At 32.8% G+C, this 25,785-nt stretch overlaps 1 protein-coding gene across 2 annotated transcripts; it reads left to right on the forward strand.

The window, feature by feature from the left end:
- Positions 1–17,007: 17,007 nt before the first annotated feature.
- LOC121129282 (beta-1,3-galactosyltransferase 1) lies at positions 17,008–20,828 on the forward strand. Of its 2 annotated transcripts, none has more exons than XM_040724991.2 (6): positions 17,008–17,123; positions 17,931–18,086; positions 18,153–18,410; positions 19,442–19,683; positions 19,756–20,048; positions 20,553–20,828. In XM_040724991.2, exons 2-6 carry the CDS (start codon positions 17,965–17,967, stop codon positions 20,778–20,780), a joined length of 1,143 nt encoding a protein of 380 aa, XP_040580925.1. In that variant the 5' UTR covers positions 17,008–17,123; positions 17,931–17,964; the 3' UTR covers positions 20,781–20,828. The 2 variants fall into 2 exon arrangements, with proteins under 2 accessions (XP_040580925.1, XP_071749319.1); XM_071893218.1 differs by having other exon boundaries at positions 17,032–17,123; positions 17,917–18,086.
- Positions 20,829–25,785: the final 4,957 nt, after the last annotated feature.

Raw genomic sequence — 25,785 nt, forward strand, 5'->3', positions numbered from 1 at the left:
ATGTGTTTGAAAAAAATGAAGAAAAAAATGCATGTGTTCTTTATCATGATTAGAAGAAGAAGTTTTTCCTCTCTTTCCTTGACGCAAAGGTGTCAATCAAACTGTCCATGTCTTCATGGATCACCTTGTCCACCATCACCCTGTACATGTTCAAGAGGGTGAGGGAGGAGAGCCTCTCCTGGTCCATGGTGGTCCTCATGTGGTTCTTGAGCCTTCTGAGACAGGAGAATGACCGCTCCGCCTCACAGCTGCTGATGGGCATTGAGGCCAGGATAACGCTCACCTTGTATAGCTCTGGCATCAGGCGGAACACTCCCGACCTTATTAACTCCGCAGCAATTTGTGACGAAACCATATCTTCTGTGTCAATATCTGCCTAGAGAAACATAAATTTTAAACATATAATGCAAAATGAAACATTATAATATTAACCTTGAATTGATGGAAGATTGCATGGTCTGACTGGAGCTGCTCGAGTTAAATGTCTGTAGTGCTTGGCGACACGCTCAATGACACAGGTCTCCACTTCACTGTCATTGACGATTGCAATGAGATCCATTGTGATGCTTGTATCGTCGGTGGCAAATCTGCTCTCAAGCTCTAATACAATCTTATTGATTACAACATCGAAATGTGTTTCACGGAAGTAGGATTCAGTTGTTCCTTTCCACTTTATTCTCCTTGGAATCTTCGCCTCCTTGAATTCCAAATCAATTGAGTCCTCCTGGTCAAATACTGATTTCAACTCAGACGACTTCAACTCAGCAAGTTTCCAGATTGATTCAAAGATTTTCTCATTCTTAAGATCTTCAAGAGTCCTAATCACTAGGTTGACGTGTTTCCGGCCTTTGTTAGGTCAACCTTTCTGCCTTGAAGTTCATCTGACAAGCTAGATGTGTGTCTGACGAGTGTCTTCAACAGTTCAATGCCGAAAACAAATTCGTGACTAAAGATGCTGTTGAGCAGAGAAGTTGCTGTTGAACTCGACAATGTATCTTCAATGTGTATTTGTCATCTATCTGAGGACTGTATGTTTGTAACTTGGGCTGTAGAGGATGATCTCTCTCAACTTTAGGCACAGTTTCCCGCTCAGTTTCCACTCTGGTTCTGGTATGGATGTCCTTCCGCTTTGGCTCCCACCCGGTAAGTATCGGGTCACCCAGCTGTCACGTGAAGACGACAGGGTACTCTGGGCCTCCGTCCACAAACTCCATCTCGTCAGTCTTACTCTTCTCAACTCCCTGGACATTGTCGCTAGTTTCAGAGTCCTCTGCAGAGGGAATATTGTTGTTGTTGACTACAGAGAGCTGCTCGAGAGAGAAGATTGGTCCGATATCGAGATTAGGAAGTCTTATTCCATGATAAATCCGTCCGCTGGGGTAATTTGATGAGTCGCCATTATTTTCTGTGTCTGCAGTAACTTTCTCTTCAGCAGAAACGGACTTTTCAGATCTTGGTTCAGGCAGTAAGGCTTCAACTGGAGCAGGGTCATCGGGACAGGAGGAGGCAGTGACTGAGGATGAGGATGTAGCAGAGGAAGTTTTCTTAACAGCAAAGTTCAATGTTTTCTGCTTCTTATGATCAATTTTCACTTGATACTTGCAGCTGGGGTCATTCTTATGGAGTTTAACTTTGTGATCATTAAAGTTGTCCTTCTGTATTTCCTTCTGACAGATAGAGCAAATCACCAATTCTCTGTTAAAATGCGTTTTCCGCTTCCCGTGATACATTTCTGATAATTAATAAATTACTGCAACAATCCACTCTAAAAAGTACATAACTATTATATATGTCCCTTTTAAGCAGTAATAATTTAATTTATCTTGTATTCAATGAAACAAATTCTCACGCTCTTAAATATTTCAAGAGTACTCCATACAAAAAATGTTGTGTGCGTCTTTTTTTTTTTTTTTTTGGCTATAAAGTATTTCACAATTGCAACCAGTAACGTTAAACGTAATATCTAACTCAAATATCCACTAAATGTGAAGTACTTTAAATCCATACGAAAAATGTTGTGTGCGTCTTTGTTTGTTTTTTTTTTGGCTGTAAAGTATTTCACATTTGCAACCAGTAACGTTAAACGTAATATCTAACTCACATATCCACTAAATGTGAAGTACTTTAAATCCATACGAAAAATGTTGTGTGCGTCTTTGTTTTTTATTTTTGGCTGTAAAGTACTCTTGAAATAATTGCAGTAATTTATTACTATTTAGTTTATAAGATTGACATTACGCTCTCTGCTGTTAAGGTGTTTGATCTTTTTTCAAGGATATTTAAATATAGATGACGGTAGTCCAGTCTCTATGGTAACTGCAGTAGACATAGTTCTAAGATACTTGGGACATGGAACTGTAGACAATTCGGCGTAAACGATTTGATCATAGAGGGATGTACTAACATATTACCATAGAAGGCAAACAGACAGAAGACAAGGTGAAAATCTCCTTTTATTGGGTTTTTTGAAGAGAAATGTCATCGGTTCGATGATGAAAGACAATTTTGAAGAATGAATTGTCTCCAAGTCTGGGGGTGCAAGTAGTTTGTTCAATTAACCCAAGATGATTTCATAAGTCTCTTCATTATTCAAGAACTCTTTTGATCCTAAATACGCAGAAATCTTGATTACTTCAGTTACTGATTAGATAACATTAGTGAGTGTGGTAAGACAATGGGAGACTGAACTATTGCTTAGCGTATGATGCTCATGAAAAAATCGAAAGGAAAGGTGTTCTTTGATTTCAAGGCAAGTCTTAATATCAAGACCCCAATCTTCAGTCGCTTCCTGCTTAACAAGGACCAATTTGGAGTATTTAAGGAGCGTATATCCCTACTGTAATGTTTCAAGTACCATTATCCTAAAGCCCATTTACGGTTAGCGCCTCTTCTTCCCAAACATTTTGAGCTCCAAGGCTTCCTGACACTCCTTTTCGAGCTGGAGTCGTAGGCCACTAGTGGATACTCGGGTGGGTCTAGGTATTTTACCCACAAGCTAAAACCTGTTTTTGAGCTTGTTCTTATGTCCTTACTTCCAGTTTCCAATTAAGTTGACGACCACTGCCCTGTCTTCGGTGTACAATATGGGTAATATTGTAATATAGTCCGATTTTGTGAAATGGAGGCTGCACAGTCTTTAATTCTTAGTAATTGTCTATATTTTTTTTAACTCCCTTCAAGATCCACTTTCCGCCATGGAACAGTTCTCTCCGATTTGGATTCAAGTTCCGGATTAAGAACACGTTGAAACCAGGAAAACTATTTTATAGGATCTTAGGATTCTTGAAGTTTCCGTCATAACCTTGACAGCATCCAGGGGTACAGCACTTCCATCCCCTCACCTTAAACTTAGGAGTCACGATCGGAATCCTGGAGCTATAAATATAGTAGCGTTCACTACTGAAAACAATGACTAATAAATCTTTAAAATAAGCTGTGTATTGAAGGTGGAACACTTTTTTTATTTATCTGCATTTAGTGTAGATAGCTAGAGATGGAAATAATGAGCAGATACCCTAATTGGTTTGTGAATGTAACTTTTTAAGTTAGTCCTAATAACTTTGATCAATCATTTACGGTAGACGATTTATAAAATAGCTAGAGATGTCCATGCCTTGTAAATTCAACTTGCCTCGGGGGCCAGCCGTTCACATACACAACATGTGGGCCAGGGTATATTATAGCATGTTAGAAGGGTTCTTTAGTGCTTATATAGGCGGCGGCAGTGGAGTTTAAACTGGCTCGGGCCCAGCTCTTCACTTGTATAACCTGCGGACCGGGGCGTATTTGGGGATATTATAAGGGTACGTTGATGCTCAAGAAAACGGTAGCGGATAAATTCAACTTGCACCAGGACCTAGCAGTTCATTTACACAGTATATTATAGCATGATAGAAGGTTACTTTGTGTTTAGCAATGCGGAAGCAGTGGAGTTTAAACTCTCTTGGAGCCAAGCAGTTCGCCTGAATTACCCGAGAGCAGGGTGGATTATGGGGTATTCGATGGGGGTCTTGAGCTCAGGAAAGCAGCGACGGTTGAATTTAAACTACTTTGAAGCCAAGCAATTCACTTACACAACCCGTGGGCCAGGGTTAATTATGGGGTATTAGAAGGGGTCCTTGATGCTCAGGGAAGCAGCAACGAAGGAAAATAACCTACGTTGAAGCCCAAAAGTTCACATTCATCATCCAAGTGTTTTATTGCCCTAATATAATATAAATCGCAATCATATTGCACACGATAATATTGTCTTGCAAACATATTACTCACGATGATTTTACTTCACAATCATATTACCCACAATTATTCTGTCTCTCAATGGAAATGTACACGATGATATTACCAAGCAATCATATTACTACATTCATTTTACAAGACACAAATAATAATAATTCCGCATCAGCCAGTTAAGAACCTAATCATACCAACATCAATTTCGACTCATCCTTATACTCTTCTTGTCCAATTTAATGTTGTGCCATTTTTAAGAGGCTATTGCAGCTCCTTTGAAGTTTTAATATTTTAAAAAAGGTAATCAAATTAATCTAGAGATTCTAAACAATACGGGTTTCTTTGTAGTTATTGGAGATTCAATTTAAAAGTGGTCAAATTCCGTGCTACTCTTTTCTTTTCTTATGAAACCAAAATAGCTAGAAATAGAAAGAACCGTTTTTCTCCATTTCACATTTTTTTCAGGAGTGTATTTCTTGTGATAGCCCATAGGCTACACACCAGACACATGTATGCCATGGTTAGGGTTGTTGGAATCGTTGAAAAAGAACGAATTTGATTGGTTGAAAGAGATTACCTAATAAAAGGAATAAAACACATTGGTACCATTGCATCTTCTAAACAGCTTTTCCTCAGTATTGTACTTATCAAGAGCAAAGCAACTTCTCCCCACTGCTCTCTCAATTACATTATATCATGCCGAAGAAAACGAGCCTTTTTTCAGGGGGTTCTAACAACGGAGGTACTGATATTTGGAAAAGAAAAGTATGTCTTGCCGTTTTTGCGGTTTCTCGTGCCCATCTCGTTCTTTATGGCTAGTAATCCGCCCCTGCAAAACCTCTCATCACATCAACAACTTAAAAGTCACACAAGATTCAAGGAGACGAAGGAGAATTAAACGGCTCATCATTCAATTTGGACGTAGCACAATTATTTTTGTAGTGTAACATCCCTTTTAATGCTCTGGATCATCCCAATTTCTCCAAGTTTATTGAAAAATATACTGAAAAACTTCTTCAGGTCGATAGGTCGTTAACAACTTGGTTGGGGAAGTATGTCAAGGAGTTTTGAATCGAATAAATAAGAGGTAGAAGAAAAGGATATTTTCGTTGAACTAGATGACACAAGAGATCATCAAGGGAGGTCAATGTAATATACATTTATAAAGTTATTAATAATATACAACAGTCTCTCTTCCTTCATGTATAAATAAATAAATAATTTAAGTTAAAGATATATTCTAAATGATACTCTTTGAATTGAGTTGGAATCAATATTTACTTTGAACTCTTGATCCAGCGACAGATACAATTGCGCCACTCTCATATGTATCTATTAAATTGATGAAGTAATTTCCATGGACATTCATCGATGGGTAATTTATTCAGTTCAAACTTTTGAATAGAGTTGATGATTGAAATAGAGTTTTCTTTTATGCACCTGTATACTTTTGCATAGTGGCCTCTCTTACCACATCTTGTGCATTCGATGCTTTTTGGAAAGCAAACTTTCCCATTCTTATGAGGAAATTGGAAACCACACTGTCTGCACAATCTTTCTTGGCTCTTGTTCCACAATCTCCTACAGCTTTGACTTCTTTGATATACATATATTGAATCCACATGATTGTATTTGCGTTAACACCCTATGATACTAAATCATTTAGACTATTTTGATTATTCTTTGCCGTTTCTACTATTCTCCATTAATATATACTTCACATATTTTATTTGCATCATCTCTTAATTGGGCTTCTCTATACTTGAGGACTCCGGTCAATTTGTTAGATGTCATCCTTGAATGTTCTTTCAAATAGAGGTTATATACTTGTATCTCAGGTCTAATGATGATTAGATCCACCCTGTATATTGATATTTGTAACCAAAGTTTTATATAAGGAAAATTAATATTTAATACTATTTGTATCATACAATAAATTATAACCAACATTAAGACATTTTCTTAATAATATCATTTTGATTAAATAGTACCAAGTAAACCTATATTTTTGTAAAGGAAAGCTTCTATATGTAGTAACCTTTTAGATAAGTTGTAATGTTAAAAAAATCATAATTGAGATATCTTTATAAGTATGTTCGAAATTAACCATCGCCTATCAAATATGATTTATGAATAAAGGTTTGTTTATGTCTGAAAGAAAACAGAGGAACCAGATAGGTTAAGTTGCATTTGCAGTTACGCTTGTGCAAAATACGATTCCCACAACCCTAGCTATAGTGAATGGGCCATTGCATACGTGTACATCCGGTGTATTTTTAAATTAAAATATTTAATTTTTTGGAAAAAACTTTCAAAAATCCATAGCTATGCACAAGAAAACAACAAAATACAGTGATAAATGTTTGTGTTAGTCAGAGAAGCCATATGAAGGCGTTAAAGATGTCACAAGAATTTTAATAAAAACACTCATATGAGCATACATTTGTCAGACCATATTTAAATAATAATTATTAATTAATCAAAAAAACTTTATTATTAACATGTTTCATCTTATAACCTTTTTAACCGTGTAAACGGATTTTTTCCGTGACCGATTATCTTAACTAGTGTTGTGTTAGTGCTTATTTATTCTGTATAGTGAAGTCCAGTTTTAGAACTGGTTCTATCAGTCTTTAAAACCGGTCCTTCAGATATTCGTTACAAGAAAAAAATAAAAATGGGATGAAATAAAGTTGAGTGACGTCATGAATGACGGAACTTTATAAGTTTTAGGACTGAACTGGACTGGATCGAGACTGAACTGTACAGGACAGTAGTCCTGAGTTCTAAATAAGGACTGTTTCAAACCTAACTGTCTGTTAAAACCGTCTATAGACGATTCAATGTTTCCCTTTGAGCCAAGCTAATCAAATACAAGTCACGTCGTTCCCTTTTTTGTATCTTGCAAAAGGAAACAGAAAAAAGTATCAAAATCCGTTTGTAGTAGGTCAATTCTTCGATAGCTGATAACACAATACAATGTTTTTTTTTTTTGTTTTTTTGTATTTTTTGTGTTTAAGATGGTCTCTGCAGGATATTTGCATTGATGCCCTTTTTATATCAGGGGTATAGGCAGGGGGTATTAGATTATATGTACCGTGTGGTTCATTGAAATCTGAACACTTACTAATAAAATAATTAATGAAGGTTGAGTTATTGAAATTATTTTATATTTCGATATATTAAAGCATAACCAACTAGTCACAAAAAAATATAACAAGCTTGAGCTCTCTAGCTTATTTACAAGTAGAGAAAATGACACTTGAACGTGATCGACGAATTTCCAATCGGGCACTCCAAGCAGTTGGGTGTCTCCTGGACCACTGTCTACACCGTCAGCACGTTTGAAATGTTGGAGAGGAAAAAGGGCTCTGTCAAAAAGGCCAAACAGGATATAGATTAGTTAAAAAGAATAGACAAGGCAAATCCCCTCAAGACATTGATTTCGGAGTTTCACACTAGACTATCCAGAGAGCTATCAAAAAGTGGATGGAACGAGCCTTGTGAGGGGGAGATTTCACTTTTGACACCAGTGCATAAAAAAACCATCTCCTCCTTTGCAAGACTCTTTTGAGTTCTTTTGAACTCTTTTTGACACTTTTGGCCTCCCCTACAGCCTAATGCCCACCCCCTCCACATGTAGCCAAAAGCTTTTTGATATTGTTTTCCAAAAGATTTAATATTTAATTTTTTCTGAATAATTTTGGATTTTTGAAATTTTTTTCAAGTTGTCCTCTCCTACCGTGTAGAAAGTTGCAAAGGAGTTCAAGGAGTCTTGAGGGATGGGACCACCAGCAAAGAAGCAGGCAGGTCAATCTGCGTACAAAATTGGCTTTCAGACCATTTGGAGATGTTCTGGTCTAAGGAAATGTGGCCCCCTCCCCGGACTGCAATCCTTTGAACTATTTCGTGTGGGATGTCTTTGAGAGGGAGTCAACAAGCGTGCTCACAAGAATTTGGTTTCCCTGAGAGCCTCCATTATTGAGACTGTGAACAATATGAATAAAGATCACCTGATCAAGGCGTGCAGCAGGTTATGCGCCAGTTTGGAGGCGTGGTTGAGGCTGAAGTTAGTTGGATTGAATGATTAGGTTCATGGAGGATCCCTATGTTTGTATATAAATGGATTTGTAAATATCTCTTCTAATTTAAGAAATAAAAAGGTTTATGTCCTCGCCTCAAAAATTCTTAATTGTAAAACCGCACCTTGTATAAATAAATGATGTTTATACGTCGTTCTTGTTTATTTTTGGTTGAAATTGAGGTTCCCTGCGAATTTTCTATTTAAAATGTGCAATATTTATTACAATCAAATGTAATAAATGTTTGTTTTCTGTTGGAATAATGATGAAATTATGCTATTGGCTCATATTATGTTTGTTAATCAATCCATTTTTTTAGTTTTTTCTAGTATGAATAATCCATCATTATCTAATGATAATTACTGAAGGAGAAGTGATTAGCAATTCTTCTTTTCGAATCATTGAAGTGTTTATTTTTTTGTGTTATTACTATTATAATAATTTTATTATCTATTTTTCCTCTGGTTGTTCTACTTCATTATGTAGTGAAATTTTGTTGATGTATGCATTAAGTTTTTAGATGACTTCATCATAAAAATTATAAGGGAACATCAATTTTAACCAAAAATAACAAGAAGAAAAATCTAATGTATTTATGTATTAAGGTGAAATATGCATTATTCAAAATGGCTTTAAGGCAAAATCCTCTGAGGCAAAATTGCTTAGCGCCCTATTCAGCATTTAATTTTATGAATCTGTATGTACATAAAAGAGAGATTTTGTTTGTGTGTGTGTGTGTGTAGATGTCCATTATACGTTCCCAAACCATTTAACCTAGGAGGCTGAAATTTTGATTGGATCCCCCTTTTTGAGCTTGGACAGGCTAAGACGGGGTAATCAATTTTTTGGGAAGGTTATATAATGCTATACCCAAAACGCAAAAACTGTTTTTGCAGCTTAAGAAGACTAGATAGAGGGCTGAGTTATTTATCAATAAGTGATTGGTGTTTCAAAAAATAACTATACGAATTCTAAATTTATACAAAATCAAAAAGGTAAAAAAGAAATCGGGGAAAGTTGCAATTTCGATTATTTCAGTTAGAAAAAAATGAACTTCCAATGGAATATAGGATTAGTAAATGGAATAAAGTTTGTAGAAATTTATAAGCATTTGTCTGGAGATTCGTGTGCATATAAATTTTCCAAATAAAAATAGATGTTTCACTGAAATATATTATCATTATTAGTTTATAGAAGTATTTTCTGAATCCTTTTTTTAATTTTCTTAATTAATTTGATCATTTTCAATGTGATTTCCCAATCGCTCCTCAGCCCGAGCAACGCCGGATAATACTTACCTATTTATATGTAATCCAATGAAGCTTATTTTATGAAATAATTCAATGTGGGATTTCTGTGATATAAAACCCAGTTATATCCCGGGAAAACGGGATCTCATAAGAAACACCAAGTCATGCATAATATAACAGAATGATCGACATTCAAATGTGTAGGTATCATCAACTCAATCAAACAACTTATCAAGATAAATGTACAGCTTTGGAATCGATCCACTACAATTAATGAAGATCACTCAGGAAGGATATTTTAGAACACCTGTTGACTCTTACAAAGCCCTCATATACACATACTTTAGAACAATTGTTTTTGTACTATATATTTTTTTGTTTTCTTGCGTTCCATTTGGTTTACAAACGAAATTACTTTTTTTTCACTTTTTTTTTACAAAATTGATTTTTTGTAGTGAGAACAAAGAAACTTATCTAAAAAAAATAAAACATAAGTTGATCAAAATGGTACATATAGTGTCTTATTATTTAATTTTAAATTATTTCACTACTATTTTATATTTTAAGGTTTTTTAATTATTTCAAGACTTGTACCTGATCCGTTCATAAAAAATATAGCTATTTGATGAAATTCATTTTCCCGATGACTATTTTATAATGACCTTGGATTTTGAAGGGTCTAATAATTTGGATTTTATTTTTTATTTATATGATTTTCAAGCTAGAAATAAGCTTAAATAATTATAATTTCCTTTAAATATTCTAAGCTATGTATATATTTTAGCTAGTTAGGTAAATTGAAATCATTTTATGCGTGACGTTTTTTGTTTAATTCACTAATCAAACTTTACGTAAAACGGATTCAAATATTATTTAAGAATTTGAGATTGTAAAAAAATTATCCAGATTGATGTATTAAAGTTTTGAAGCATGCTAAGAGTTATATTATGGGTAATTTTTATTATTCGATAAAAATATTCCAAGTCCTTCAAAATAGGATACTCAATAAAAATTATCGGAACAAAAACTGGAGTAAATACATTCACTATATTTTTTCACTGAATAAACTTTTTGGGTATGTTGGAGTGTAGTTGATTCATCAATTGGAAATTCCATGACAACATGGCCTAATTTGATAAAAAATACATTTCTTAATCTAGTTCAGTGGTTTTCAAACTATGATACTGCTACACGAACTCTCTTTAAAGGTACATGTAGATTAGTTGTAAATTGGTTATGTTCCCGATATTGTATATTCAGTATTATCATAATGGTAGTACTAAAGCATCTTGATATTTTTTTGCGATGGTATACACTGTAAAAAGTTTGAGAACCACTGACCTAGATAACTGTAATTATCGAGTTGATAATTAATTGAAATGAATAATAAAATACAAATAAAATTAAATATTAAAATATACAACAGCGAATGTTGGCCAGATCTTATTCACGAAGAGTATTTTATTTTTTTAAATTTATTTTTTGCAAAAAAGTTTTGAAATAAATTTGTCCCTAGTTTCATAAATATCGAGTGGTCCATTAAAATCTAAACACTTTGAATTTTAAAATTCGACAAGATATGATTCATTAACTTTCAATAGAATTTCAACAAAATTAATACTATAAATAGATGTGTGTCTGAGCTCTTTCAATCATTTTTGTAACCTTCCTTAATGGCAAATGATGACTTCTAGGCGGCCGAAGGCCTGGCATCAACCGCAGTTGTAGTTATCTGTAATTCCATTGCTGGCTCACAGTGGCTTTGAGCACCTTGGTGTTTGGATGACAGACACTGAAGGAGGAGTTTCAAACATTTTTACATTCCTTGTTTTTTAGGAGATATATTTTTGATATTTTAAATTTTTTTTTTTTTTTAGTTGTTTCTTTCTTTATAATTTGTCTTCCATCTGAAGTTGATTTTCAACTGTTTCTCGCACATAAATCCGGACATTTCATTAAAGAATCTCAACACATCATTGACAAGATATAAAAAGAGGAAATGTCCGCACAAAAAAGGCCAACTTAATATATATATATATCCCTCACAATAGATAAAGTGAGAGTGGAGTCGTTTGTCTTGGGAGGTCACAGATATATAGAAGGGCGTCCGCAGGATTACATATATATATATTATCATTATTATTTTTTTTTTTTTTTTGGGGGGATTTTTAAATTTTTAAAAAAAATCCTAAATATAGAATTTTTTGGAAAAAAAAAATCAAAGATCCATAGCTGCTCATAAATAATTGAAAATTTTTTTCTAAAGAAATTATTTTTGAAAAGATCCAGAGCTATTTATACAAAATTAAATTTAATATTCAAATAAAATTCAAAAATCTACTTCTATTCACATAAAATTTCAAACATTAAAGTTTTTTTGAAGCTGCATAATTTGCTCAAATGACGCCAAAAAAAGATAAAAAAGCACAAATTCCTTAATTACTACAGCCCCTCTAGCACATCCCCTGTGGTGGACACCCCTAATATTTACAATCAATTAAGTGGGAATCACTATTACTTTTTATAATTGAGAGAATAATTAACTTAAAGACATTTTCATTCAAATGTCTCACAAAATACTCAGGGGTAAGTTTAATATAAAAAATATGTTTATGCGTAAATGTTAGTTCTGGAGTTCGATTCATATATCCATAGAGATATGGATTCATAATTTCAATAACACACAATTGACATACCTTGTAACAATGCACGTTGAGCCAAAGAATGATAGTGAATTATCTTATATGATAAGTGATGACGGATACGTCAAATTATGAACCCATTCTAATTTCATATGATGTGTAATTGAGGGAAACATTTTTTTCCTAATTCATTTATTCCAAAGAGTTTCAATCCCCCTCTATGATTAAAAATATAAGTTGTCTTGTGTCTTATATTTTATTGTAGTTTATGTTTTAAAAAAAAAACACACAAAACATATACAGAAACTTGATTATAGAGACACATCTGTTGAATTTAGTGTCTACTATGCATATTTATAAAAATGACAAGACGTTGTAACATATGAAATAATTTAATACAAATATTAGTTTTTCTCTTTCAAAGAGTATCAATTCTTTTATCATGTTTAATAAATCAGTATTAAATGACCCTCTAACTTCAATGAATCTAACTAAAGCTACATACTCGTATATATATATACAGTAATAATTTTTTTTGAGATCTGGTGTGGATTCCGAGTAAAAATTTGCATAGACATGGTAGTTTTTTATTGAAATAGGATTTCAGTTTAATCTTTTTAAAGTTAATTCTTATGATATTAATTACTAAAGAGTACGAGGATTTTGACTAACCAGCTCGGTTCAGGAACGAATTAAACTCGTATGTCAAGGTAAAGTGAACACAATCCAAAATTATAAGGGATCCCTAGTTGTGGTTTTGTATTGGTAAGAATATCGTGAAATGTATTTTTTCCGCGAGCCGTGTGAAACAGAGCTAGTTTCCGTCCGGTCAAAGCTCTGGTATGAAGCGGTAATTCTGCAATAAAGGGTCAAATTTAGTGGAGAATAAATTGATGAGAACTCTCCCTATTCCTCAGTGATTCCATATTTCTGCCTTTATATGGAGCTCCTTAGTTTTTATAGAGGAATTTATGTATTTTAGAACATAAAGGCAAAGATTCACTACTCCAGAAGTGACTTGATGTCACAATCAAAGATCTTGATGCGAAGGGGCATCTGAAAAATGAATTCTCCTTCCATTAAAGTAGGGGATATCCACTGAGTGACGTACAAAGAAGTGAGATCCTCTATGAACAGAAAATGAAAAGAGGATCAGAAGGCGTGTGGCTAGGATATAAAAATGGAAGAATATGAATTTCTACAAAGTTATAACTCTTCTCTTATTTCATCTCCCTCCATGTTGTCCCAGAATAAACACGATATTGAAGTAGATATTTCACTTGTTGAATTGGATTTCCTCTATTTAACGCACTATATAAGAAGGCTGCAAGTTCATTTGAACTGCCTGCATTGCTTTTCTTGTTCTTTATATATGTATTTTCTTTGGGATACACTCAAAAATGAGGTATCGACAAATATCCAGACAGACACACAAACATTGATTATTCCATATTAATGATTTATCTTCTAACCTTTAAAATAGAGGGATGTTGGAAATTTTTGCTCTACATTTAGTAAGGAGAATCTTGTTTCCTCAGACTAAAATCAAATAGAGTTATGTATCTTAATTGTAGCAATAAATGTTTGTTTGTTAAATTAATTACTAGTAAATTAATCAATTAAAGTATTATGACGGATCTTTGTGATATTAAATTAAAGAAGTATGTGTAAAATGAAAAAACACAAATAAAAAACGATTAATTATGACAAAAAATATTAATTAGGAATTTTAATAGTAGCTATACACAGAAAATAAAACAAATTAATAATAACAAACGAAAACTAAATATTACAAATTGATTCAACAAATTATTATGGATTATAAATATACAAAAGTAATGAAACATTTTTATACAGAAAAAAATATACTAATTATGAGTAGAAATAAAATCCGTCTTTTTCCCATCACACTTCAGATTCCATGTAGAATCCTCATTTTTCGTCATCTAAGTCATTTGTAAAGCTAAGAAAAGAAAAAGTAAATTAATATGTTCAGTATTTAAAACGTCTTATACTTATCTTAAATAAACTGTACGAATCTAATATTGCAATATTTCATTTAATAATTAGCTTATTTCGGACACTTTTTACTGATAAATAGGATCTTATTTTTGGTTGAATGGCTCTCAATATGTTGAAAGACATCTCTAAGTCACAATTTACGATAGGTGGGTTTCTGTAAATTGTCTCCTCAGAATTTGGTAGGTCTCGCAAATTGTTGTACACTGGATTTTTATCTAAAAATGTATTTAATTTTGTTTTGTATGACTCTAGTTCGACAATAGTCAAGCTAACACGTAAAGGGAGTCTTCCTTTTAACGTGGTAATGGTATCGGTAATTGGGTTGAGATTATGATTAATTATTGACAATTCTTCATAAATAAACTCATCATTTATCATCTCCTTAGCTTTAACTATCATTAGTGTTTTTTCATTAAGGTTGTTTCAATATTCCCTGATTACTTCTAAGTTATTGAAATAGTAATCAACTGCCTTCAACTAAATTCCCTAGCGTGTGACGATAGGTGCTGGAGGTAAGGGAATTTGTTAAGAAGCAGTAAAGTTCCGTTTTCTTAGCCCGGGATTCAAAAACATTTTTTTTAATTTCTGAAAGGGGGTTGTTTCTTTGAGAATTCTTTACGTGCAAGTTCAGCTACGTTATGGAGTACATGAGCTACACAAATAATATTTTTCAATTGGGGTAGATTCTTTTGAGGTCTTCGTCCGCTTTTTTTACAGAAGGAAGGTCCATCCATGATTAAAACTTAACTTATTTTCATCAAAGTCCAAACTAAGAGTTAGTTGAATATTCTGAACGACAAAATTTGACATTAAAGGCATTACCAACTTCTATGTCTATTATGTTTATTAGATAAGGAGGACCCCAAGAAATGTCATCCAAAGGACCCGTCAATATAGCTGTCATTGATCGTTCCCGGTTATCTTTAGTCTCATCAACAGCTACAGAAATATCCTTATCTCCAATTTCCCCTTTATATTTGGAGATTACATCCTTGTTGACATTATCTCTGTAAAGTCTACTAGGGGCGGTTCTATCGGCATTTCTTAATAAACTTTGAGAAAATGGAGTTCTCCCCGGTAGGAAAAAAAGGTATATTACAGGAAACTAGCATTTTTAAGAGGTTGGTTATAAAGTTTATCGGAAATTATTATAAGTAAAATTTTGTTCCTATGCATTCATATTCTTGATGTGGGACGAGAGCATTAAGTGTAGTTTGACTCTGGATGGGAGGGGGGATGTATAAGAGTACTTACATCGGCATATTCCACAAAATATTTTGCTATCGTCCGGTAGGTAGCTCCAAATTTTATGGCCTCCATTATTTTCAATCCAGGCGATGGGAGAAATTTTTTCGGCATATCACTAACTTTATTGTACAAACTCAAGGTACAAGGCGAACAATAGATTCTTTGAGCAGATGTTAGCACAACAATAATTCGATAAATAATTAAAAAGGGAAATTCTACCAACTGTTTTCCTTTTCTAATCTCAAAACAGTAATTTATTTGACCAGCTTTACTCATAAACAGAGTGTATATAAGTTAAAATTTATGTTCTTGTGCATCTTTTGACGTAATTTTTTTTAAATCCGAGCCACTACGAGCTGAATTATGGGATTCTGAGTAACATTGGTCCAACACATTAAGCCCAACCTTGAGTGGGCCCAGCTGAGTAACAAAACCCTAACACTCTCTTATTTCATATAGAAAACCAGGGTCACCAAAAAACATCAAAATCAGTGATGATCATGCCGTAAATTGCAAAAAAATGTGTACACTTGACATGCAAACGACCCATTTACAGAAAATTAAAATTTTAAATTTTTTGACTACGCTCCAAACTTTGATCCCTTGAATCCTCTCACTTCTTGACATTTTCCCAAATCATATAATTTTATGCCTGTGTAACATTTTTAAATACATTTTATTAATGGGAATATATGGCTTGATTCAGGAGACCACAGACTAAAAGGACTAATTAAATACTGATATTTTTATAAATGATATACTATTATTATAAAATTCATGTAACTTATAGCTGGAAATACCATGTTTTCGATTGTTATGGAATTTTTTTTTATCACTCATTTGTTGTCGTGACGACAAATAATTTCCCTTGTTATTGCTCAGTATCATCATGCAATCTTTGTATTTATTCTCTATGGTAAGTACACATATGCAAATTACCCCTAACAACACTTTTGTTAAGTATTTACAGAAAAAAAACCTATCAAAATGTACAAAATTATAGAGATCTATTTTGTTACCCTAACGAGCTATCGTGACAACACAATTACATACTATGAGTAATCAGGGGCGTCTGTAGGATTTTATATATTTTTTTTTTGGTAGTGGGGGAGTGCTCGGTTTTGGGAATTTGATAAAAAAATTCAAGAATTTACCTATTAAAAAAAAACAACAATTTTTTGGTCAAAAATAAAAATCAATAGAAATTGACAAAAATTAAATTTGTAGGAAAAAATATTAATTCTTTTGGAAAACTTTTTCTTGTAAAAAGCTAAATTCCTTAATTTGGGGATGGGGAGTTCATACCCTACTGCCCACCCCCTGCGGACGCACCGCCTAATTCTGCGTCTCTCTAGTTTCCATCAAAGTTAAAATATTGAGATTAAATAAAATGTACTATATACGTGTGTATACACAAATTAAATATATATACGAATATGAATGTATTATCAAACATTATCATGTGCACAAATGAGGATCCAGCATGGAGAGTGCACTCATATATTTTGTACATATTAAATTACTTTCCTCATTAGTGTTTTTTTTAATTCTTGATAACAAGGAAAACCTTATGAATGTTGTTAATAGTTATTTCAGGAGGAATGCGACCAGTTTAAAACGAATTCACTCTAAAATTGGAAACATATCGTGTGAGTTTCAGACATTACTCATGAATTCATTAGTGTTAATTTACGTACGTTAATTTGGTAATGCAGGGGCGTCCGCAGGATTATATAAATATACATATATATTTTTTGAGGATGCTTTTTGGAACTTTTGGAAAAATAATCCTATAATTAAAATTTTTGTGAAAAAATTCTCAAAAATTATACTTCAATTGTTAAAAATCTACAGCTGTTGAAAAAAAAAATTAAAAAATCAATTTTCAAACATTAAATTTTTTTGAATTATTTCTTTTTCGGGGGTGCTCCAGTCCCTCCAGCCCACCCACTGCGGACGCCACTGCAATGTGTTTATTTGAGGACTTAGACCTCGAAACTTAGGACTCGGTTAGACTCGAATTCATATTTGAAAAATTGAAACTCGACTTGAGACCTGACTTTTTATCAAAATCTAAGACTTGAGACTTTATTGGATTTCCAAACATTTTATTTTATAAAGAAATCGCAAATTTTCCAATAAGCATATAATGCAACCTATACATTGGAGTCTTAAATAATCAGAATATATTTCCCACAATCACTTCACTCTTTCCTCGAACTCTTTTAAGTATCCTTTAAATGAGAAACATTCAATAAGGGTCCGATTCTTATATTTTATTTCATAACTTGTGATAATTAATCAGCCCACACCCGCCCCATGTAGAAGCTGTTTCTTTGTTAATCTTTTATAATAAAAACAACAGTCCAATTTGGGACTTCCCCCACTACTGAACTATTAATACAAATCACTTGATCCACTCAATAACTCTAAATCAAGCAGAATCTTTTTTTCAGATTACTCTCAATTCCTCTCGATTGTTTGTCATTAATGAGCTTCAACAAGATATCAACTCGTTTAGGGATCATTTTCGTTCTTTGTCTGTACACCTTCTTTTCTTATTATCTTCAAATCTTTTACATAACCGAAAACTTACCTTCCTTCATAAAAACGTTCGTAATATGAGGAGGATTGCAGATATTCCAACTTTACTAATATTTTGTTGTGTTAATCCATAGAAATTCGAATGAAAGAGACATTTGGCATCAATATAAAGACTCAATTTGCCGCAAAGATGTTATCACTAATAAACGAACGCGTCGTTTTAATATAGAATTCACAAATGCATCTTCCTATTATGGGCCCACTATTCCGGGTTGGCCTCCATCTGCATCTAGAGATATATCGAAATACATCTCTAAAGAATCAGAATCATACCTTGTTTATCCTAAGAGCTTAGATGTGAAACAAACTGACTTTCTCATTGTTATTCACTCGTAAGTAAAATTAATTTAAATTTGTCAAAAATTGAAATTGACGTAGAAAAATTAAAATAATTATGTTTTTATGGAAGTGCATTTGCTTACAATTTGGCTCCATTTAGCAGATTAAATATTTTTTTCCCCAGCTCCTTCTATGGAATATAACTTGTGTGGTGTTAGTCCTAATTTATTGGTCTAGTCCAGTTCCGTATTAAGAATGGTCCTATCAGTCCTTGGGACCAGCTCCGCCACCGACTTGAAGCCATTATTATCGCTAAGGGTGGCTACATTATGAATTAAGACAGCTCAGATACACAGCTATTCAAATTATTAATTATGTTGAAATTCTATTGTTAAGCAATATCTTGTTGAAGTTTAAAATTCAAAATGTTCATATTTTTTGGACCACTCGGTCTATGAGTTTATTTGAGTTATGGCTCAAATAACTTTCACTTATAGCCAAATGTATACATATCATAGGAATTCGATCCGTAGTATCTATAGTTTAATTTAGTTTCTAATAATTTAACACTCAAATTTTAGATTTTGAAAATTTTTCAATTGATTCAAAAGAATACTTTTCAAAGTATAACATTGCAGTAGATCGACTTTTGAGAAAGTACCAAATTAGATGTTTATAATATTTTGGAAATCCTCTGAAACATCAGTAATAGTATTGTTTCGAGCATTACTCGAACTTATTAAAGTTGATAATTTTCTGAAAATTACTCGAACTCCAGTTCTAATTCGAAATCTAATGATCAAAACTTGAAACATTCTAATGTCTTATATCAATCAAAAGGACTCAAACTCAGAGCATTAGTCAACGCGAGAAATCCTGAGCGCGCTTTTGCTCGTTCTTAAAGCAATGAGCGCACTCCCCCTAATTTATAAATGAGCGGGCACATTTTTTTCGTCTTTTATAGATGTATTTGAATTTGACAACTCTTTATTATTGCAATTAAATTCAATTTTTATGTATTTTGTTTTCCATCAAATTCAAACTTGTTTTGCAAATTATATGAATTTATAATTAATCATTGTAGGAGATTGGAATCCTTTGATACCCGGAAAGTAATCCGTGATACTTGGGGAAAGGTTTTAAAAAAGCTATCAAATAATTCATCATATATTTTTGTGATTGGACGTGAAGAATCTTTATCAAATGGAAATAGAAAAATTCTCGACACAGAAATTACCGACCACGGTGACATCCTTCAAGAAGATTTTATCGACTCATATTACAACCTAACTCTCAAATCAATAATCTCATTAAAGTTTCTAACAAGTTTGTTTCAGTGCTAATTATATATATATTTAAATCCATATTTGACTTCTCATATCATCAAAATTCGTCCAGGAACTGTGATTTGGACCAAGAAACCGCGACGCTTTCTCAAAATCGATGATGATGTATTCCTAAATATTCCCCTTCTCCTTAAATCCGTGTTTTCCCCTGCTCTTTGGTGCAAAGAGCCCTATCTTGGAGGAGTAATTCTTGGAAATTTCACTCCCAATGCATTATCTCCAACAGCCAGGGTCCTTGGCAAATGGGGTGTTCCAAGTTACATGCTCGAAAGAAAACAATATCCTGCCTTCTTGTCTGGAAGCACATATTTGTTTTCCTTCGCGACTGGAAATTGTTTATTTGAGGTATGTACATTGAACCAGACTCTAAGGAAAGAAACGACCAAACCAATTTAAATAATAATTTTAAAAAAATAACAGGTATGTAAATCCAGCTTACCCATTCATGCAATAACAATGAATTGGGGTTGGACTTTTGTAGATTGCGAAGAGATTAAAGATGTAATTTCCTAGACACAAAATCATATCCTTAACAATTATGCTATGCAAAAGATGCACTTAGCGCAGTTAACAATTTTTTAACCTGTTGTAGTTCAAGGATCCAAGATACCTAGTTACAGGGTGTATGAGAAACACTATTTTCATGAAATAAGATTGAAAAGCACGCTCAATTTTGTAACATAATAAGTATAAATCTTACAAAATATATAAGAGAAAAAACACTACAAATCCCCTATTTTCATGAAAACTGTGTCTCTGATATCCTGCCATTGATATGCTTGCTGCCTCTTTCTTTCCAATCTCTTTAAGCATATTTATTCTGTAAACTATATATACTTTTTCTTTCAGGAAGCTTTCAATTTGCCTTACTTTCATCTTGAAGACATATTCATTACATCCTTTGCTGCCACAAAATGTAATATAAATTTGGATAGGATTAAGGGTATCCTCTTTTGGCGTACCAAGAAGGAACATATTCTTTTAACCAAGAAATTCGCGATTCACTACACAAAAAAGGATGAAATGAAAAGACTTCATCTTAAAATATTAAAATATTATAAATTAAAAGTATCTTAATGTACCTTCCATTTTTTTATTAGAACACTTAAACTCACGTCAAATTTCCTTGTTTCATATCCGTCTCATTTTTCAAAACTTAATAACTTCTAATAATGGTCGTGTTAAAAGAGTCACTGTTTTATGAATAATTATGAACATCCTGTGTGGATTAGGTATTGTAATAAAAAAGAAACCGAAAATCAAAATGGTAACCCTGACAATTTGAAAAAGAACTGCCATAATAAGTTCCGATAAGGAGGAGAAGGAAATAAACAAGAGCATTTGCTAGAATTACTTCAATATCCAACCTCAATACTACCTTGAGTCCAGAAAGGACTTACGATCAGAACTCTGCAACAAATCTTCCGGTTATGCTCTGTCTTTTATGAGCACACACTGAGCTCTACCTCATTTCTACCACGCGTGAGAAACATAATTTTCATTTTATTTTTCTCGTCTACATTTTCAATACTTTTGGCCACAGCATTAAAAAAAAATCCTAGCAGCTTTTGAGCAGCGCGTCAGACAGAATACCTCTACGTTTCATAGTTTTGCCATCACTGCCCTATGATATAGATATACAATATATATATTTTTTTTTCAGGATTATACCATCTTTATTACAGTCTAATCAACATTTAAAGTTATGAAACAATTTTTTTTTTAAATAATCCAAGATATAAGTATACTGTTTGCATACGTAAAAATTTTTCTGACTTTTTATGTACGTTGGAAGGGGTTTTTCCTGTTCTTTTTTTCATCAATTCATTTATGTATGAAGTATTCTTTTAAGTTTTTATCCAATTGGTCCATCAAAAGTACATAAATTTAAACCCGACATTAGCACCTTCAATCTTTATTATTGCGCTATATGAAAGTTCTTTGTATTAATTCTTAACATCTCCTTTTTTCCAATATCTATCATTAATTGTCTGAAGAGCGTGGGAAGATATTCATATTCTTGAATTTCATATTATACAATTCAATTGCAGGTATTTAAAAATATCTACTTTTACACAATACTGTATTCTGTAATTCCTGAAAATTTAATTCAATTGTCTTGATTTTTAAGAAAGAAGTGTAGTTTTATCGGAATATCATATTTTAATAGATCACAAATTTTGTTGTAGGAAATTCGAGTATACGAATACCTTCCCACGCTCTCCAAACAATAAATGATAATTATTGGGAAAAAAAGAGAGTTTAAAAATTAAACTTTCATATCGTGTAGTAATAAAGATAAAAGGTGATAATATCGGGTTAAAATTGATGTACGTCTCAGTAACAGATTAATTAGAAACTTTACAAGATATTTGATAAATAAATGTTTTTAAGTCCATTATAACTTATATTTGATCCATTACACCCCATTTGTAATTTTGAAGGCTATGTTGAGATCACTTATTTTCCAGCAAATGGTACAATTAAACGAAACAATGGATTGAAAAAATTTTAAACTGGGTGAAATATGAAGAATTTATCTACATTAAATATAAAAAACATGAATTTGATTTCTCCAATTTAAGTAATTTATGGGAATCCCCGAAGTACTTCTATACTTCCGTGCACTTTTGGCAAGGTGTTATATATAACTGATACAGACATTTATATGTTCATTGTAAACTCCAATCTAAGGTAATTAATTTACTGAATCTCCATAACACTATGAAATCAAACCGTCATATATTTGGGAAGTTGGGCACTAATAATTATTTAATAAACTTAGAGAGAAACATAGGTTTTTAAGGCCCGGTAGCATACACAGTTTGATGAATGGGCCTAGTAATCCGTGGAGGATTTATTATTGCAATATTAAATTCAAATCATTTGAGTTTGTCTTTAAACAATAATTGCAGTTGTGAGTGTTTGAGTACCTATATAATTCTAGTCGATTTTATAGCTTCATTTTCGAGTTGGTTAGATTCAATTACTCATTTGTGGATCTCAGCCAAAGCCAGTTGAAAAAAAAGAAAGAAAAAAGGCGAATGGATGACGTTTGACACTATTCTTGTCTTTTGTATTTAAATTTAATTTATATGGTATTGTTATCAACCATGCAATCGAACAGGGCCAATCCTAATCAATTTGGCGCCCTATAATATGTGTGTGGCGATAACATAAAAGCAAGCTGGGATACTTTTTTTCAATATTGTGACAGTATGATAAACGTATCCGTTGAGATGAGTACTATAATTTATATAAATCTAAAAAATTGATAAAAGTCCGTAGGAGCCGCGGTTTTTAAGTTTAACTAAACCTGACAAAAATCGGTTATTTGGTAACACTGGTCATAGAAGATACTGAGATGTCATGACGTGAAAATTATTATTAAAGAAGAGTGTATAAGTCAAGGAATGTATAATACATGGAATAATCAAGAGTTTGTAGTAGTAAAAAAGTGAGAAGGGGAATATAACTTGATATGAGCTATCGAACATTATTTTTATGAACGTATGTCATCAAATATGTGTTAATAAAATTTAGAGGAAAATGTTTTTATACAATTATATATTTCAATTTAAGGATTACCAAGAAAGTCATCAAATATATCACTTATTAGGGTGCTGAAATGCCGCTCTTATGCTGTTTTTATTCATAGAATTAAGATGATCTTAAGCATTTTCGACTTAACAAAATTTTTATACTTTAGTCGCAATAACAAATATTAATTCTTCTAATTTGTGGCCAGATTCACATTGATGATCGTGGAGACGACTTGTTCTTTCATCAGACTAGATTCTCAGACATGTAGCAGTGCCGATATCCCAACAGGAGAAGAAGCATTGCAAAATTCCCAGAGATCAGAGTTTTTCATTATGCACAATAAAATGTTGTTTATATATGAAATTTTAAGAAAAGGAGATTCGACGGAGCAATCAGTCCTCCTCTATTTATTCATTGGGCTTACTTTATACCCTTTCTCATCCTTAAGAGCATTGAATCTTGCTGACATCCAACGGGCTCTCGTCGAATAACAGTTATCTACAATTAGGACAATACATTTTTTTTTTAAACCTATGGAGCACAGATTGAACCCTCCAATGTAAAAAAAGAATGGTATTGGGTGGAGTGTCTTCATTGGCAAAGTCAACTTCTTTAGAAGACAGTGGATCACATTATTCTGATGCAGAATTGAAGTCCCTTTTAGATTTACACTCATTTGCTTCGTCAAAGATTCCAGATAACACATTAATTGGGACTTTGGTATACTTTAAAAAAAAACTCATGCATAGAGCTTTTTCTGCCTGGAGGAGCTGTCTTATAGAGATGTAGTTAGCACCTGTTATCATACGATATATCGACCAAATATCTTTCCAATGTTTTCTGATTGATACTTCCCTGTTGAATCGAAACATCGATTATATTAAAAGCCAGTCCAGGAATTTCTTTGCATGTATGGCTCAAAGAGAAGAAGGTTTGAGATGTTTAATTCTTTAACATTTAGGCGGTTCCACAATCCTCTAATTAAACGTAGAAAGTGGATAGTTAGACTAAAATGAAGGAACCCATGATTGGAATACCATTCCAATCTCGTGATTGTACGTTTTTGAAACTCTGAATTGGCTAGTTGGATTAATGTAAGTAGTGGGTGCAAGGCATTTTTCCGTTAATACGTGAACAATTTTTGTTCCTTTTCTAATTTCGATGTGGTAAAGTTCTTTTATATGACTAAATTAGACCATCCCATGTCTTGATAGTGAAACAGATCCAAAAGAAAAGATTGCTATATATAGATATAAACAGGTGTGTTGGGTCAAAGATTCTAAAAAAATTCGTTCAGTGCTGAGAGGAAGAGAATATACTCTCTCTGAGAAGGATTCTTTTTGTTTAAATAACCTCGATTTGTAGCATGATTATAAAACCCAGAAGCCACAACAAAAGCCGATTTCTTCGATTTCTCGCGTTAGTGTATCGATAGCTTCTTTTATTTTATCACTATTCAAATCGTAACTCTCTTGTGTGTAACAAATGTCGTAAAAGGAGCTCCCAGGAGAGTATATCCTTCCACACAGAACTGTCTTAGGCCACTATCAATCAAGCCGGATATCTTGCCTCCAGAAAACTCAACTCTCTGAGTATAATAAACTTCATCAGGAAGAAAAAAAATCCTAATTGTCACACACTTTCTTAATGGCATGAATTCATAGTCTTCGCGTAGTCGGATAAAACGGGAGCCGATGAGTAGAAATGTCGGGCGAATTTATACGACCCAGTTGACCAATGACGCAGACAGGAACAATACATACGTAAGACATAATTATAACACAATAATACGTAATGATAAGTACGTGTAGAAGGTATCGTGATATTAATAAAAAAACTATATCAAACTGAGGAGGTACGCTGCTCCTAAGAATCAAGTACTATAGTATTAAGGAAAATAAAAATAATGATTCTTCCTTTTTTAGCTACTACAATTTTTCATGTGCCATGTATCTAGCCTTCCTTGGTATAAGTATTCACGTTGCGAGAATAACAAAAATAAGACAGGGATTAGCTTGTTAAGAGCATGCCTCACCAACTGAAATTGATTATATTGATGATATCAAAATTCGATTGAAAGTCAAATACTGTACGATCAAATTGACTGAACTTGTATATAATATGCTCATGTAAAAATTTAAACAAATATCAATCATATTAATAACTTGTTAGAGAGTTTTTCAGTGGTTTAATACTGAATTTGACTCTTTAAAAAATCATCTTCAGTTTTTCATTTAAGTAAAAAACTTATAATGCGTTTTTCTCTATTTCATCAAAAAAAAATCCCAACTTGCTTCTATATTATCGCTACACATGTATATTTAATATTATACTGTTACACAAAGCTGAATATATTAATTGCCTTAGACATTTATACCAATGCAATATATAAAATTGAACTATGTACAAAAAGGAAACTGTAGACAAGTGTTATTAAATAAAAATATTACAACTGCACGAATATATGTATTATTTTCATACTAAGAAATTCAGTTATTAACTGGTCGGAGCAGTGCATTCAGGTCGGGTTGAAGCTGAA

Source organism: Lepeophtheirus salmonis, chromosome 1 (assembly GCF_016086655.4).
Source record: "Lepeophtheirus salmonis chromosome 1, UVic_Lsal_1.4, whole genome shotgun sequence".
In the NCBI taxonomy this organism is placed as follows: domain Eukaryota; kingdom Metazoa; phylum Arthropoda; class Copepoda; order Siphonostomatoida; family Caligidae; genus Lepeophtheirus; species Lepeophtheirus salmonis.